General features: G+C 46.4%; 1 protein-coding gene across 46 annotated transcripts in view; it reads left to right on the top strand.

The window, feature by feature from the left end:
* The window catches only part of STAU2 (staufen double-stranded RNA binding protein 2), a 365,466-nt gene extending 361,971 nt beyond the window's left edge, over positions 1 to 3,495 (top strand). For all 46 annotated transcript variants that reach the window (XM_070075210.1, XM_070075196.1, XM_070075186.1 and 43 more), the window contains 2 exons: positions 761 to 849; positions 1,971 to 3,495. In XM_070075210.1, coding sequence (XP_069931311.1) covers positions 761 to 849; positions 1,971 to 2,064 — 183 coding nt within the window. In that variant the 3' untranslated portion in view covers positions 2,065 to 3,495. The remainder of the gene's footprint in view (positions 1 to 760; positions 850 to 1,970) is intronic.
* The last annotated feature ends 13,103 nt before the right edge of the window (positions 3,496 to 16,598 follow it).

The following is a 16,598-nucleotide window of genomic DNA, read 5'->3' as shown; positions in this document are numbered from 1 at the left end:
CTTGGGATCCCCGCATACCATCCCCTCGGAGTGCACCAGGATCTCTCCCTCTGCTTGACTCGGTCAGAGCTCGGTGCCTAAGCAATTAAACAATACCTTCACGCCAACTTGGGGACCAGGACTCCAGTTGGAAGAATGTGGCGCCTTCCCATTTGAGCGAAGCGAATGTACAGTTTCAGTGCTGTGAGGCGAACTTTTAAGCAAGGCCAACACGGGAACATTTTAAGCTTATACTGGATATTTCCACATTTGCAGATGGAACATCAGGCTTTTACAAAGTTAGGGATGAGGGATAAGGCTCTCTGAGATTGTCTACCACCTCCTGTCTCCTCCCCCACCAAAGCAAAGCCTTCACAGTTCCGATCATGTAATACGAGGGTACTTCAAGAAGTTCATGGAAAATGGAATGAAAGATAAGTTTATTTTAGTGCAGAAATATTTGGGGACCCATGTGTAGTTTTTTCATGATACGGATTTTCCATAAACGTCTTGAGGTATCCCATGTAGACATGAATTTCAGGTGTTTGCACCAAAATATAAATCTTTTAGGTTTGCTTTTATGCAAACTTTTTGGAGTACCTTTGTATACAGTGCTCCCCTGTAACAGCCTTTCACATGTAATTTTGCTAAGTGATGCAAAAAAAGCATTTATTTAGACTAATGAAAGGGACTAATGTCTGAGGTTTGGTTTTTCTTTACAATTCTATGTTCCTTACATGAAACTCAGTGAACGCCTCTCCTTGTTTGATTTCACTTTTAGGCAGCTCTAAGTGCCTTGAAACAGTTTTCTGAACAAGGATTGGATCCAATCGATGGGGCAATGACTATTGAAAAAGGTTCTCTTGAAAAGTGAGTAAATCCTCTGGCACATTCTTACATTTGTTGCATTTTGTAACTGTACAAAAGCCATGAGCTAGATAAAAAAAAAAAATAATAAGGTAAAACATCCAGACAATCATATCTCCATCCTACAAACTTACTCATAATACAATTCATGTCAATCCATGAGAAACAGTATAGAGGGTCCCATTCCCCTCCTGCGCATCTGTGACAGTTGTAACCTACTCGTTCATCAGGATTCCTGCAGTGCAGTGCCTTTGTCTGAGATATTTGTGAGTGCTGTCGACTATGGAGGGTTGCAGATCTTAGGAAAGAGGGATTTTTACTTTATACTATTGCGCATTCTCTAGCTGGACCACTTCCTGAGGTTGAAGATTTTCTCTCACATCCCTGCTAAGTCGTGGGTACAACTGAGAGAACAGCAGAAGAGGCTGAAAGAAGGCGGCATTTGGCTTTTCACGTTGTTTTATGAAACACGAGCAGACAGGGCCACAAAAGCGGGGCTCCCAGGGGCTGCAAAGGCAAAACTGTGGCCGTGACAATTATTTCTGAAGTTCAGTGCGTAGCTCTTGCCTGAGGCTTGAACATGCAGTCTCAGAAGGCACTGGATTTGGGGTCTCTCTAGAGACACAGTTTATGCTCACGAGATGGAAAGCCATTGTGTTCACACAGTGGAAACCAAACTCTTTCAAAGCAGTAATCATAGCAGGTGAGCTCTCAGAGCACACAGAGGAGACAGTTTTAGAGTTTAAAGACATAGGTAACTCCGGGGGTAAAAGCGAGCTAATGCCGATCCTTCAGTTAAAGGAGCATACCAAAAGCAAACCAAAACAAAACAAAGCAGGATTTGGTCATTACATTTAGAAGGTGAGCGCGTGAGAAGAAAACATTTGGTAAACAGACACAGCATTTTAAGTTGTCTATAGATTGGCAACCATTTATAAGCTAATTTAATCAGAAACATTTCCACATGATCTCATCAGTAGACTATCTGAACATAAATATTGTTGTTTCACTTTAAAATGTCACTTTTGTGGTGACCTTTGAATCCCGTGTGCCATCTGCTAATAAACATGTCTGAAGATGTGCAACCCCAGAGCTCAGCTCTTGTTAATGTATTAATCTTTCAGACAAGTCAAGCATCTGCGAGAGAAAGCGGACAATAACCAGGCACACCCGGGCTCCATCGCCCAGGACTGCAAGAAATCAAAGTCAGCCATCTAGCAGCTCCCAGGACCCATGGCTGCCACCGCATCCTTATAAACCTGTCAGCACGCATGAGGGTGTCTGCGTTCAAGGAAATGAATGACTAATACCATTCTTTGAGTCTTATGTGAAGACAACACTATTCTAACACGAGAGATAATATACATGGTCCTGTTTATTCAACTGGGGGAAAATAAAACTTGGAGCATTTCCCTTGGAAGTTGAGATCAGATCGTAACTCATTCGCCCAGGGGCAGCAGAAATCTGATCCCGCTACTGGAGCTTAAAATAACAATTAATGGAAAGTGTTAGAAACAGAGCTAACATTTTCAGATGATTAATAGAGAAGTTGGGTTTGATTCTGTTGTTCTGATTGTTTTGGTCGTGCCACTTGTGTTCAGTTATAATTCTCTCCCTCTCCCGCTCCCTCACTCCCTCTTTTTCTCTCGTTTTAAATAATGCTTGACAATTTGAAAATTAACCAATGACGTGCTGTGGAATGTGATGGTTGTTGTCTTCATATAGAGTCGCACAGTTTCTCTTTTTATGCAAATCTTCGTAATCCTCATCCTGTATCAATATGAGTAACTTTAAGGTGCACTACGCAAAGATGTATGCAAACATGTTTTAAATCAGGTCAGATATTTGATGAAAAGTATGACATGATGTTAGGGACAACTAGTTTCAGTAGACTCCGGGAATTTGAGAAGCAAAACAGCCCTTGTGGGTGTTGCTTTCCATGATTCCATTAGCAGCCAGGGGGGCGTCTTGCCCCCTGCCCATCATGTTCCTGGGTTCCGCTCTGTCGTGCAGGTCGCGCCCGCCCTCATCCGTGTGTTGTGGCCACTCCCTGTTTGCATCCAGAGTGTGTTTCTAACTGCCTCGGGGTCAGAAGAGACCATGTCCATGGCGGGGAAGCCTGCTGGAGGAGCTTCTAGCCAGCCTCACTCTGGGCCAGCATGTTGGATTCCAGCTTGGGGCAAATGCAGTAAAAAAAAAAAAAAAAAAAAAAAAAAAAAAAAAAAAAAAAGTGATCGGTTTCTGTGTGTAGTGTTGTTTTTGTTGTTCTTTCACTCCCTGGCTCTCATCTTTTACGTACCACCTCAGTGAAACCCATCTGAGAGGCCACCACCCGGCTAGTCATCCTGCCCAGCAGTGGCATCAGAGCAGCGGGCTGTGTGTGCGAAACTGCAGAGCCGCCTCCCGGAGACTCGCAGGCAGTCCCGTGCCTGGCCGGCCCACGTCATCTCATTGTTCAGGCTTTCTCCTTATTGATTTGCAGATGTTGTGCAATGAGAAAACACGGTATGGTCTAACTGCTCTGGCCCAATGTGACAATAGGAATGGAATATAATTATGTAAGATTTCACAAGCAAAACCACCACAAATCATGATCTGGCTGAGTCACACGCGACTGGAGAATAAACAAATAGCAACATAAGGAAATAACTCTCGGCTTGTGTTTAATGATTCCCATGTGAGGACGGCTGTCGGTATTGGGAGGGCTGGGTGCTCTGGGAGGAAACGGGTTTGGTTACAGAAAGCTGGGTCCTTGTAGAAAGAACAGCACATTGGGGAAGTTGGGGTTCAGGTGGGTCACCTGGGTTGAAGCATAGTCCTCTGCCTAACCCATGGGTGTAGAGGGCTCTAAATCATTCCCTTAGACAGCAACAGATCTTCATTCTGCTACGCCTTCACTACCTGAAGCTTCGCCCCACACATGAGGTCCAGGGCCAATTCAGGCGGGCTCACTGAAGTGGACTTCGGTTTACCCAACACAAGCAGCCCTACGGCCTTCTGCCGCTGACTTCCAGCTAGCTGAAGTGGGCCGGGCTGTGGGGGAGCGGTGAGCTCAGGGAAGAAACAAAGCTCGTGGGTTCTCATGACACAAGTATCTGAGCATCTGTCTCACATGAAGTCATTCTCCTAACTGATAGATCCCTGAACTCAACAGAGTGGTAGTGTGGGGTGGGGGTGGGGGGAGCTCAGCGGAGTGGGAATCTGCAAAGGCTCTCAAGGGTAGCCCTCCCCCCAGGATTCCAAACCCAGCCCCTCTACCTGCCCCAAGGGCCCAGGAAGGGCTTCAGATGCTGTCCCCTGCCGCCCCCACCTTCCCAAAGCAGCACTTCCTAGGAACGTGGGGTGTTCTTTGGGGCTGCATTACCAATGCAAATGATGGGTGGCCTGCCGTGCCTGGCAGGGACCCATTCCAAAGCGCAAGGTTATATATCATTAGAGGGGAAACCATTAAGTAGATTTATTGAAAGAATGTTTCTTCGGCACAAGGAGATCTTTTTGATGAAAAATGGAACTCATTATTCTTGAAAGGACACAGATTGACTTATCTCCTTTATCAATTACAGTGTCTGCTTTCAGCTTTTCTCAATCAGCACGGCTTTGTCGTCACTTCCCTGTGCTGAGGCCAATGTGTTTTATGGAAAAGGTTTGTTTTTACATTTTAATTGGAAATATAATATTGCCCTTTGGAACTCTGGCCATCCTTTCCAGTCCAACCCGCCAAAGATCAATGGTGAGACGCCACCTCTCAGGCTGGGACAGACATGCCTCCCCTTCCCTGGGCTGACCCCTCTGCTCTCCAACAAACATTCTCAGTTGTGATGATTTTTCTTAACAGCTTCAACCAATTTCATGCCCCGTAAAATAAAAATAGACTAATGAAAAACTTGTCTTAGTAGACAGAGCATTTCAGGACTCCTAGTAACTTTGAAATGTGGTCCAGACCAACTGACCGGGGTTTCAATCTTCCTGTGGGTGACTTATCACCATATCTTGCCCAGAGTTTGGTTTGGACCTCTTCAACTCCAGAGGCCACTTGTTCCCACTGTGGCCAAGAATGATAGAGAACCTCATGGTTTTGCAGACAGAGCTGACAGGTCATTCGTGGTAAAATCAAGTGTGAATTTGTCTTTGGGTCTTGCGTAGTCTAACCCACCATGATGTGGGCACCTGCTGTGTAAAGACACATGAAGTCAATGAACACACAGATGATTTATCATGCACACCTAGGGGAGAAATACATGTTAAACCTCACTGCCTACATGACACAGAGTAGGCACTCAGGATAATTACCGTTGATAAGATCATTGTAGCTTCCCGCCAGGACCACTTATCTTCAATAAGGACATGGTAAATCCAAAAACCTCGCACTGACTTTAGGACTTTGGGATCCATGGAGCTATCCTTCCCCACCTTCTCATTTCTGTGTATGTATTCCTTCCCTACGCTAGCAGATTTAATTTCAGTTTGCATCTCCAGATGCATTCCTGTATTTCCACAATGAAAGCAAAGTCTTCCTTAGACCTGCTCAGACTCAGCTGTCTGTTTCCGGCAGACGTCACCCAGTTTCCATTTCCCCTGTAAGAGTCATTTAAAAGTTGCCTCGTTTGGGGAAGCTGTGCTCTTACCTTCTGACCTCTTACAGAAGCGAGCCTTCTGTGTATCCTCCTGACTGTACATCCCCAGCACACTCCGATGTGTGCTAGGAATTCGGAAAATAACTCAACAAACAAAACAGCTTCAGCCTGGAGAGTCTGTACTCTTGCTAGTGGGAAAGAGAGACAAGGAAATGAGCCCAGAGAGCAGGGCGTGGGCCATCTGTGTTTGAGGCTACTGTGCAGTTCACTTGCTGGTCTCCTTTGGTGAGCCACTTACTCATTCCCTCACTCACCCTGTGTTTGGGGCTCCATACTCTACTCTCTGGTGACACAGTGAAAAAAGTCCTGTTTCGTTGCAAGGAAGTTTTACTCTCGTCTGTCTTATGTCACCCCAGACATCTGCTGTGCTGATGCTTCTGCTTGGGTACTAGGTTTAAAGTCCTTTAAGGTCACCAGCACTCAGGATGCCAGTCAACTCAGTTTACTCCTCATCATTTCTCTTGGCCTAGGAATAGTGCTCACCTTAAAATAATTATTGCTCAGTAAGTGTCTGTGGAATAAATAAAACACCCAAAGAACTCTGCCACGATGGAGTCATCAGATCAAGCAGGTCGGTGGTGGCCTGTCTACATGGCCAGAGAAGTCTGGCCTTCTGGACAGAGCCTGAGAGCCTGCGAATGCATTTCTAGTTCTAGATCTGTTAGCATGCAGCATGGTGGCAGTTATTTTGCGTCTTCTTGTTTCAGCTTTTCATACAAAAATTGGGGATAAGAATGTGCAGGAGTGTTGGTCTATTTTGAAACGAGTTGTGAAGTTAGAAGCAGTATTCCAGTTCAAGTCAGTGAATATTAAGGAAAGAGCAGTGGTCTATGAGCCAAGAGTCGAGGGGCCTGGTTCAGACACAGATGTGACCTTGGCAAGAGATGTAGCCTCCCTGGGCGTCAGCTCCCACCTGTGCTAAGTTGGCCCTGAGAGCTCTGCAGCTCCAGACTCCTCTTCCTGTTGGTGCCTCTTGAAGTATTAGTAGTGGAATGTGTCTATCCAAATGTGGCTCTAATCTTTGTGACTGTTTAATCAAATACTTGGAAGGGGAATACCACTCACGTGAATTAGGATTCTTTCAGTTGCAAGTTCTAAAAATCTACTCAAGCAGCAAAGGGAAATTTATCAAGTCAGAGCGGTGGCCCACAGAGCCTTAGGGCAGGACTGGAGCCAGGAAGACAGGCTGCAGGGAAACAGGAAGTGCGCCTCTCTCAGCGCCCCACCTTCTCTCTGCAAACCGAGTCCTGCTTCTCAAGTACACACAGCCGAGAACACGACTGCCGACAGAACCCGAGCTCGCAGCCACCTCGGGAAGCACTGAGTCCCTCGGACCTCACTTCCAGACCCTCAGGAGGGAGCCCCTGATGGGCCCACCCCTATAGACCGGTGTCCCAAGTCTGCCCCTGTGGAGCAAGACAGGTTGTCATCTTGAAGAGAGAGTCACTGCTTTGGGAGACAACTCAGTGGACATCTGCCTCGACTACTTACTGCATTTATCAGGGCCACGGTTCGTTGCAATCATGTGCCAAGTATTACTTTCTCACTTTCAACGTAGTAAACAGTGAAGCTTAAATAACAGAGTAACATACTCCCAGATGTCATAGATTGGTCTCAGGTTTGTGAAGGCTGTAGTGTTTTGTTTGGTTTTGCTTAATCCTTTCAGTCTTTAGTTTCAAGGGCCTGATGAAGCACAAAATTCCTAAATGAGTCATAAAACTACCTAGAATAAAAAAAAAAAACTTTCCAGTGATCCCAAATTACTGTATTTCAAATAAGCCTCTTTCTGTTCAGCATACACAAGTAATGACAAAAACATGTAGGCAGTAGAGTCATCATTGTCTTCAGTGATGTCTATCAATCAGAAGGCTAGGATCACTCACCTGCTTTTGTTATCTTGAGTGTATTTTATTTAAAAAAAAATGTATTTATTTATTTGAAAGTCAGAGTTAAGAGAAAGAGGGAGAGACAGAGAGATCTTCCATCTGCTGGGTCACTCCCCAGATGACCAAAACAGCTAGTGCTGGACCAGGCTAAGCCAGAAGCCTGCAGGTCCCTCCGGGTCTCCCATGTGGGTGGCACAGACCCAAGCACTTGGGCCATTGTTCTGCTGCTTTCCCAAGCACATTAGCAGGGAGCTGGATCACAAGTGGAAGCAGCCAAGATTCACACGGGATGCTGGCATTGTAGGCTGCAGCTTAACAAGGGACCCTCTGCTTTCTTCATCTACAATTGGGAGGTATGAAGGCAACCTTGGTCTCATTTTCTTTGGAATTTTGGTCATAGGTTATCAAGAAAGCCTCCAGAAGGAAGACTTGGTTATTTGAGTTGGTGGCAGAAGGCACATCATAGACAGAACCAAAAATTAGATTAAAAACTAAAGGGATAGAGGAAGCCACACTGCCATGAGAGAATGAGGGGAATGAGAAGTTCTAGAGAAAGCATTTGTGGTGGGAATAGACTGAACGTCCCCTACAGTAAGTCTTTTTTTTTTTTTTTTTTTTTTTTAAGATTTATTTATTTGAAAAGCAGAGTTACAGAGAGGCAGAGAGAGAGAGAGATCTTACATCCTCTGGTTCACTCCCCAGATAGCTGCACTGGCTGGAGCTGTGCCAATCCGAAGCCAGGAGCCAGGAGCTTCTTCTGGGTCTCCCACATGGATGCAGGGGCCCAAGGACTTGGGCCATCTTCTGCTGCTTTCCCAGTCCATAGCAGAGAGCTGGATTGAAAGTGGAGCAGCTGGGGCTTGAACCGGTGCCCATATGGGATGCCGGCACTGGAGTAAGCAGTTTTACCCACTATGCCACAGCACTGGCCCCCTACAATAAGTCTTCAAAAGCCTTTTCCTCAGCTTCAGGATTGAGGGGTCAAAACCTTTTATTTCCCAGGGTGGGTATTTGGCCTAGTAGCGAAGACTTTGCTTGGGATGTTCATATCCCATAGCAGAGGGCCTGGGTTCTTGAGTCACAGCCCCACTCCTGATTCCAGTGTCCTGCTGAGGTGCACCCTGAGAGGCAGCAGGTGTGGCTCAGGTAGTGTAGTTGGGTCTGTACTATCCATCTGGTAGACCCAGATTGTGTTCCTGGCTGCTGACTTTAGTCCTACCCAGCCCTAGCTGTTGTAGGCATTTCAGATTGAAGATTTTTCTTTCTCTCTGTGTCCCTCTCTGCTTCTCAAATACATAAATAAACAAATAAATGAAAATAGAAAACCTTCCATCTCCTCTTGAGCCTGCCTCCAAGCTGTCTACCTGGGTAGCAGTTTTGACATTTGGCCACTGGAAATTCCTCATTCTCTAAATGCAGGGAAAAAGACTAATTCTCCTTTCACCAACTCACGATGATAAATATGCTCCCAAGTTTGGCAAAGGCCAGGCTTGGAGATGAACCCCAAGGAGAATTTTGCTGATGGCTGATCTCCGATAAGAATCTGTTTTGTTCTGTTTGTTTTCCCTTGGAGCCTGCGTTGCTTCCACAGTCCTCACAACACAACGTTTGACAACAGCTGTTGGTGCTATCAGCTCCACTACAGTAAATGCTTCTATCTTAGTCAAGACAAGTAGCCTGAAAATGTCTGGCCAAGCGTGTCTTGAGTTCTCACTTCGGACTTTAGCCAAATCCTACTCCACCCATCAGTGAACATGGATTGTGCCTCCATCCTGGACTTAAGTCATTGCAGGGAACCAGACGAAGCCTGGAGTAAGGTCTCTACCCTCAAAGGCTTCCAGCAACTGAGAGGATGAAATGGCAACAATACTGAGAGGATATGCAGGGAGACGAAAACAGATGCATGGACTAGGAATCGACTTCTGCTTCCTGCACTCCCACAGTGCTTATTAGAAGCATCATGGGGAAACTTGGGCTCATTTCCTAGGTTTTAATATTGAAAAGAATGTCTACCCTGGATTCTTGCTTTTCTAAAAAAAGATTTATTTTTATTTATTTGAAAGAGTTAGAGAGAGAGAGAGAGATCTTCCATCTGCTGGTTCACTCCCAAAATGGCTGCAATGGCTGGGGCTGTGCCAGGCGGAAGCTTAGGAGCCTGGAGCTTCTTCTGCCTCTCTCATGTAGGTGCAGGAAGCCAAGCACTTGGGCCATCTTCTCTGCTTTCCCAGGTGCATTATAAGGGAGCTGGATTAGAAAATGGGGCAGCTGGGACTCGAACTGGCACTCATATGGGATACCGGCACCACAGGCAGTGGCTTAACCTGCTATGCCATAATATAGGCCCCTCCTGTTTTATTAATCTGAAGACCTAGGCTAGCCAATCTACAATCGGGCTGTTGTAAGAATCAAATCTGCATGTTTCTTTTTTCTAGGATAAAGCCTAGTGACAGCTGAGGTTTTATGAACTTGCATCCTCTCCATAACTGCCACTCTCACCAGCAACAATCTTCCAAACTACCTATGCACACTCCTTACCCAACTTTTACAAAGTAGTGTAGGTATGGCTAAGAGTTGGGATTTCAGAGTCATATTTCCCAGGCTCAACTTTTGGCTTCAGACTAACTCCCACAATGTGTTTAAGTAAGTTACCTCAATTTCTCAAATTTCACTTTTCTAGCTATACAATGAGAATGGCTGTGCTGCTGTATGGATTAAATAAATTAACTTTATGAGTTAATACACCTAAAGTGTTTTGAACTGTATGTGGCACAGAGTAAGCACTCAATAAACGTGAGTTATGACTGACCAAAAGCCAATCGATGAATTAGTCAATAATTATTGATCAACTACCGTGTGCCAGAAGCTGTAACTAGAAGCTAAGAAGAGAAAAGGACAGAGATGTCTAAGACACAGCCCTGTTTTCCATCCTGGAATTTTGGTTTCTCAAAAATGATTATATAACATGTACAGAAGTAAATGTGCCCCAAACTGAATGTTCTCAGAGAACTTATTAGACAACATTTCCGACAAAGGGATCCCACACTCCCTATACCTCCTACTCTAGCTTTTCCTTTCAGCTCCTTGGGGAGGCAGGGGACTATGGTAGAAGAAACCATCAGTGACTCAGGAAGGTAAGCACAGCCCCCAAAGTCATAGAAACTAAGGCTGGTGAGACACCTCTAAAATCTCAGGCCAAAGTCGGACTGGACCTTTGTTAGTATATGTCTCTAAGAGGTAAAGACAAAGAATTGTCAATAGCCCAGTTGCTTCTGGCTAGTACAGGGAAGGCAGCTTAATTATTCCTTCTGATATATCTGATTAGAAATCGTGTTACCACTATAACAACCCTTTTATATTAGTTCTTAGTACACCATGTCAAGAAAGAGAAGTTGAGACACAGTAAATCTCACATAGTGGGCAACAAAAATTTATTTACAGCAGGATTGAGGTAATTAGGGTCTGAATGAGGACAATGGCCCTAGGGAGGGAGAACAGGAAGGCTTGGAGGTATAAAGAAGGCAGGCCTCAATCACCATGTCTATGAAGGGGTGGGATGGGGAAGGATACTAGGCTGGCGCAAGGGCAAGCAACAGTGCCCTTCACTAAGACAGGAAACACAGGAAGAACAAGCTGACTCTAGTTGAGTCTGCCTAGCCTGTGGGACATCCAAGAGAAGATCTCCAGTTGTCAACTGGGGATGTAGTCTTGAAGATCAGGAGAGACATTGAAGGTGAAGAGAAGGTATTTGTGAGCACCTGCATGGCTATTGGTAGTGAATTAATAACATTCCCTGGGTAGGCCCTGAAGAATTAGGGAAGAGCAAAAGACCAAGAACAAGACCCGAGAAGCACTGACATTAAGGGATGGGCCGAGAAGAGCTTATGATGGGATCTGAGAGGGAATTGGAGTAGGAAGAAGGTGGGGATGGTCAGGAGATGCCAACTGCCACAGTAAGGAAGTGAGTGATCAAGGAAAGGTGGAAGAGAGAGCATCAGATGGCAGCAAGAGGTCATGGATGCCCTTAACAGTCCTGTTCATGACAGAAGAGGAGAATGCAAGGAAGGAGACCTGACTCTGCTTTGGATGCGCTGGACATCTCTTCCGGCAAGGCCCTAAGCCCTTTGTTACACATTCTAGTGCCCTAGATATAGGGTCATCAGTTGACACAGCTTTTCTAGAGTTCAGTGTGGCAACGTGTATCCCGTATTTAGTGAAGAAATGATGTTGCTGTCAAGGACCTGCCCTCATCATCCAGAGACAGCACCTGCTCTGGTGCTGTTGGGGAAGTAGACGGAGCTGGTGGTATGGGATCTCGAAAACTAAGGAGTTCCACAGCAGCATCCTCCCTGGAGACCTGTGACTGGGGAGTATGTTGCCTGCTCCTGAAGATGGAAACTGCTAACAACTGGCGGATGCCCAGACTGTGGGTGCTGCCCCATAGATGTGCTCTGAGTTAGAGGCCCCTGCCCACGTTGGCAATAAGTTGTCCTGTACTCAGGGGAGCAGGTGATCTTATCTCTGTCTGTTTAATTTGCCTTCTGAGGGTAGGGCTGGCTCCCACTCCAAAGGAAGAGCTATGAAGCAGGGAGCTTTTAACTCCATTAGTCGTCAGCCTCATAGAAGCAACCTCAGCATGGGCTGCGTAGATTATGAGGATAGGGACTGTGTGGGCACAGAGCAGGATACATTGTCTTATATGGAAAGGCTATTAGGTGATTATGGTGGATTGAGGATGGCCGTAAATGACCACTCCTCCCATGAAGAAGTGGGGTTTATTTCCCCTCTCCTTGAATTGGGGCTGGCCCTGGAACTGCTAAATCAGTAGAACCTGTCAGGAACAATATCATGCCCATTTCAGGCCTAGCCTTCTGGATCTAGCTTCTTGTTTCCTCTCCCTGGGGCCACTCTTCCTTCTGGCTCTCTCCTTGGGAGCCCAGCCACCATGCTGTGAGAAGCCCCAGCCACATGAAGAAGCCATATGTGGGCACTTTGTTCAACAACCTCAGATGCGCTCCAAACCCACAGCCAGCATCAGCTGCCAGCCATGTGAGTGGGCCGTTTTGGATGTTCTAGAGGACCTCGGCCCCAGCCAACATCACATGGAGCAGAAATACCACCCAGCTGAGCCCAGTCAATCCACAGATTTGTGAGAAAAAAATTACAAGAGTTGCTGGTTTTGGACATTAGGTTTGGGAATGATTTGTTGCACAGTGTTAGATAATGAGAATAGTTTTCATTCATACTTTCCACACAATTTTAACCTAATTGCTAAAGTAAACTGACAAAAGTGAACCTTAAATTACCCATTGGCTTCCATCGCCATTGCAGAAAACCATTCCCACAATTCCTTTCAACACGCAAAAGAGGCTTGGAATTCCTTTGGCCTCTCTCTATTTTCCTTGTTGTAGCTGCATCCCATGGAGGGAATGTCTCAGGTATGGGATGCAGGCACAGAGGAGCTGGAAAAACAGAAGAGGGGCCTTTTCCAAATGAGTTAGTTGAGCCACTTGGGTTTGGAACCAATTTTACACAGATGGCTAAACACAACTCAGTAACCATTTTTGAGGTCAGTCTCTGTAGGAAAGTGCCAGGTGCCAAGACTAGGTGAGCCCAGATGGCTACATTCCCATCCTTTCTTGCATGGAAGGCTCATTCTGGGGACATGATATGACTCCTGATCACATTATGTGTGTGGTTTTGGCTTTGTTCCAACCTCACTGATTCCAGTCTCTGCAGCCTCCCAAACACTGTGTGCCCGGCTCAGCCTTGAAGTTTGCTCTAATCCCCCTCAAAGTCTCAGCCATCAGCTCCACCAGGATGGGACTATGACTTACTTTAGATTCTGGGCCCTCCTTGGCAAGTCAGGACAAAAAGACAAAAACCTGAAGCTCCTTTCTCTTTTTTCGTGGGAGTCCAGAGAAGAGACCAGATCTCTAGGAGAATGTGGTCCTAGGACCAGGGCTTTGAGCTTGAAATGAGAATGCCTTCAAAAGTTCTATTTCAATCACCCTTGCCCAAATTCCACTTTTCCTGCTGGGTTGTGATAATGGTTCAACTCAAGTGAACTCATTTATAACAGACAAATTTGCTTAATGCTCACACTATTGTTACCACACTTCCCATTTCAGACTTAAAGGAATTTGCAGCATGTTGGTTGTATTGTTTTTATACTGTCTGGAATATAAATGATAGCAGGAAGACCCTATTACTAGGAAAAAATAAAATTAAACAAGGTGGTCTGGGGTGAGTTATGCTGTTATGGAATTAATTTCACATATAGATTTGGATGATCTCATAAACTGTTCTTTGGGTTGGCAATTTCACCCTCGTCTGCTAGATTGAATTATTTCCTCATAATTCAGAACCCCCTGCCTAGTCTGTAACCAAGAACACCTTGTGTGTCTTGGCTGGCATGAGCAGTAGAAGACAGATATCTCCAATTGTCTGTGAGCTGTGGGCACTGAGCTCAGCCGCACGTGCCTGAGGGACAATTGGAGATATTGTTCAGGGTGCATTGTTGCAATATTAGGTGGTGGTGGGGTGGGGGTGGGGTGAGACAGAGGTGGGAGGGAACCCCTTGAGCACTGTACCTGCCAGGTTGTTAAGACTACAAGGTCTGTTTCTGACTCGTGAGCTCAACACCCATCAAACAATGGGATTCTCCAAAACTCTGCAGCCTCTCAGAAAGACAATGGTCCTGTGACCAAGCAGGCAGAGCCTAGCCTGCCATGGCTTCTGACATCCCTTGTAGAGGCGCAGCACTCAGATATTTGGAGGACAAAACTGGCTTCCTTGGGGACACGAATCTCAGATCCTTTAAATCTGGCGGAACAGGCAGGCAAGAGAATGCCCCAGAAATAAAAACTGCAGAGTGAAGATGTCTCCTTTTGACCCTTCAGGATGCAACAAATCACCCTCCTAAGTTGCACCCTCTTTTCTTCTAGGTGGGAGAGTGTGCAATTTCTCTTAACTCAGCATGGAGCGAAATCCTCCAAAGGCTTACCATGACCTGACCTCTACCCCCTGGGTCAGAGACAGGCTTGCTGGGTATATATCACTTACTCCCTCTGAAATTTGCAAATAAAACAGCCATGTAAGATCTATTGCCTCATCAAAGACCATGGAAACTGATCCAGAAACCACCTTTGCCACTGAAATCAATGGCCTCCCACCTTCCAGGGCCTGTGGGGCCCACATCACCATCAGCCTGGCTGGAAGAGACTCACTTACTCTGCTCCACCCAGCCACCCCTGGATTTGGGCTGGCAGCTGTCAGTATAACCCTCTGAGAATAATAATAACAGTAATAATAATAATTCTTAAAGATTTATTTATTTGAAAGTCAGAATTATAGAGAGAAAGAAAGAGAGAGAAAGAGAGGGATCTTCCATCCTCTGGTTCATTCCCCTAATGGCCAGAACAGCCAGGCCATAGCCAGCAGCCAGCAGCTTCATCCGGGTCCCTCAGGTGGCTGGCAGGGACCCAAGGACTTGGACCATCTTCTGCTGCTTTCCTAACCTCTTGACCACAGCACCAGCCCCAAGAATTCTTCTTTTAGCTCGCACTCTAAAAACTCAAACTTTATTTTGAAAAAAGCTTTCCACTGGGCCATTGCTATTTACAGGGTGAACAACCATCCCAGTTTGCCCAGGGTGGAGGGGCTTCCTGGGACGTGGGATTTTAGTGCTGAAACCAGAAACTCTAAGCAAACTGGGGCAGTCCTCACTATGGGAGCAGAGGAAATGGAGATGGTTTCTACAGTTCCACACAAGCTGCCTGCTAGCTGTGGACTGCAATTACTCTTTCCAGTCTCCAGTATGGTTAGTTCTGAGGTTGGTAGCCGGGGACCCCATTTGAGCCCTTTTAGCAAGTTGTGAGGAAAGGGCCAAAGCCAAAGTCAATCATGAGGGAAAGCCCCAAAAGCCTAGGTTATCCAAGTTGCAGGCCTCTATTTCTTCTGAGAGTGTGCCCCTCCCATGGGCGGCCCACTCACTCTACACCACCTGGAAAATCACACCAAGAGGCCAGTTGGGCGTGTTGGCAGCCAAAGCGTGTTGTAAGACGTGGGAGGGCTGGTCAGCAAATTCCCTCCTGCCTCGGGCCATCTGAGCATCTTTATAAGGTTCTCAGTCAGAAACCTCGGCTTTCCTCCAGGGCAGTTCCTTTGCTGAATCTGGGAAGGATACACAGATTATACGGAGTGGAGATGTTGGCTTTTGCCCAGAGGTGGCTTCTCAACCAGGGCAGAATGGGAAAGGTTGAAGCACCATCTCATTCTTGCCATATGGAAGCCCCAAGACCCTGCCCGCCCATTTGGGGCCTGTTGCTTAGTGGACTAGGCCACTGAGGATGGAACGCGAGCTTCAAAGATGTTCTCTTTTCACTACCTTGGCTGAGATCCTGCTTTTCCAGCCTTCAGAACTGTAGGCAGTGCAGGGCGGGGCGTGAAGTTCCCACGTAAGGGAGTTTAAGAAGCGGTGGGAGCAGCCACTTGATCCTAAGAGATTCCCTGCTCCATGCAGTTGGAGTGGGGCTTATGAACCAACTGGAAACCTGAACAGCGAAATTAAAATGTTACGGGAGCAGATTTGGAGTGACAGGTTCAGTTTTCCACAACTGGAAAAAATCACACAGCCATATCTGGATTTCTAGAGCACTGTTTTGGGACCAAATTACAGAAGAGTCACTGTGCCCTCCAAGAGGAAGGGTGAGAATCTTGCACAAAACCTGGAGCACTCTAGTTTGATATTCAAAGATCTGAGCCCTGATATTATGCGACTCCTCTCCAGGTTCTTTCAACCAGGCCGATTGTCTGCCTCTTCTTCCTTTGACTGTACCAGGCCCTGTCCTGCCTCTGTGTTTTCCTCCCCTACCATACCTAACATGTGTCTCTTCCTGACACCCTGTTCCCACCCTCCTTTCTGGGTGCCACTCACTGCTTCCTGCAAGAAGCCCTCTTGGATGCTCCAACCACCCCCCTTAGCTGAGGGAGAGCCCCATGCCCTATATGTTGCCACTTCAGTAGCCACATGTGCTCACCTGTCCCCCTCACCAGACTGCCGACTCCTGGAGGGAGTTTTCTGCATTTTCTGCATGTATACAAGCAGGTCTGGTCCAAGAAACTCAGTGGTGACAGCTGATGTTGTCTAATGACTGGGAAATCCTGAACAAAGCCGTGTGACGTGTCTGTACTCCATGGCTCAGTAGTTCCACTCCTAAGCATTTACCCAAGA

This window comes from Oryctolagus cuniculus, chromosome 6, assembly GCF_964237555.1.
Source record: "Oryctolagus cuniculus chromosome 6, mOryCun1.1, whole genome shotgun sequence".
NCBI classification, from domain to species: Eukaryota; Metazoa; Chordata; class Mammalia; order Lagomorpha; family Leporidae; genus Oryctolagus; species Oryctolagus cuniculus.
Note: the sequence above shows the minus strand (reverse complement) of the source record. Positions and strands in the feature narration are given on the sequence as shown.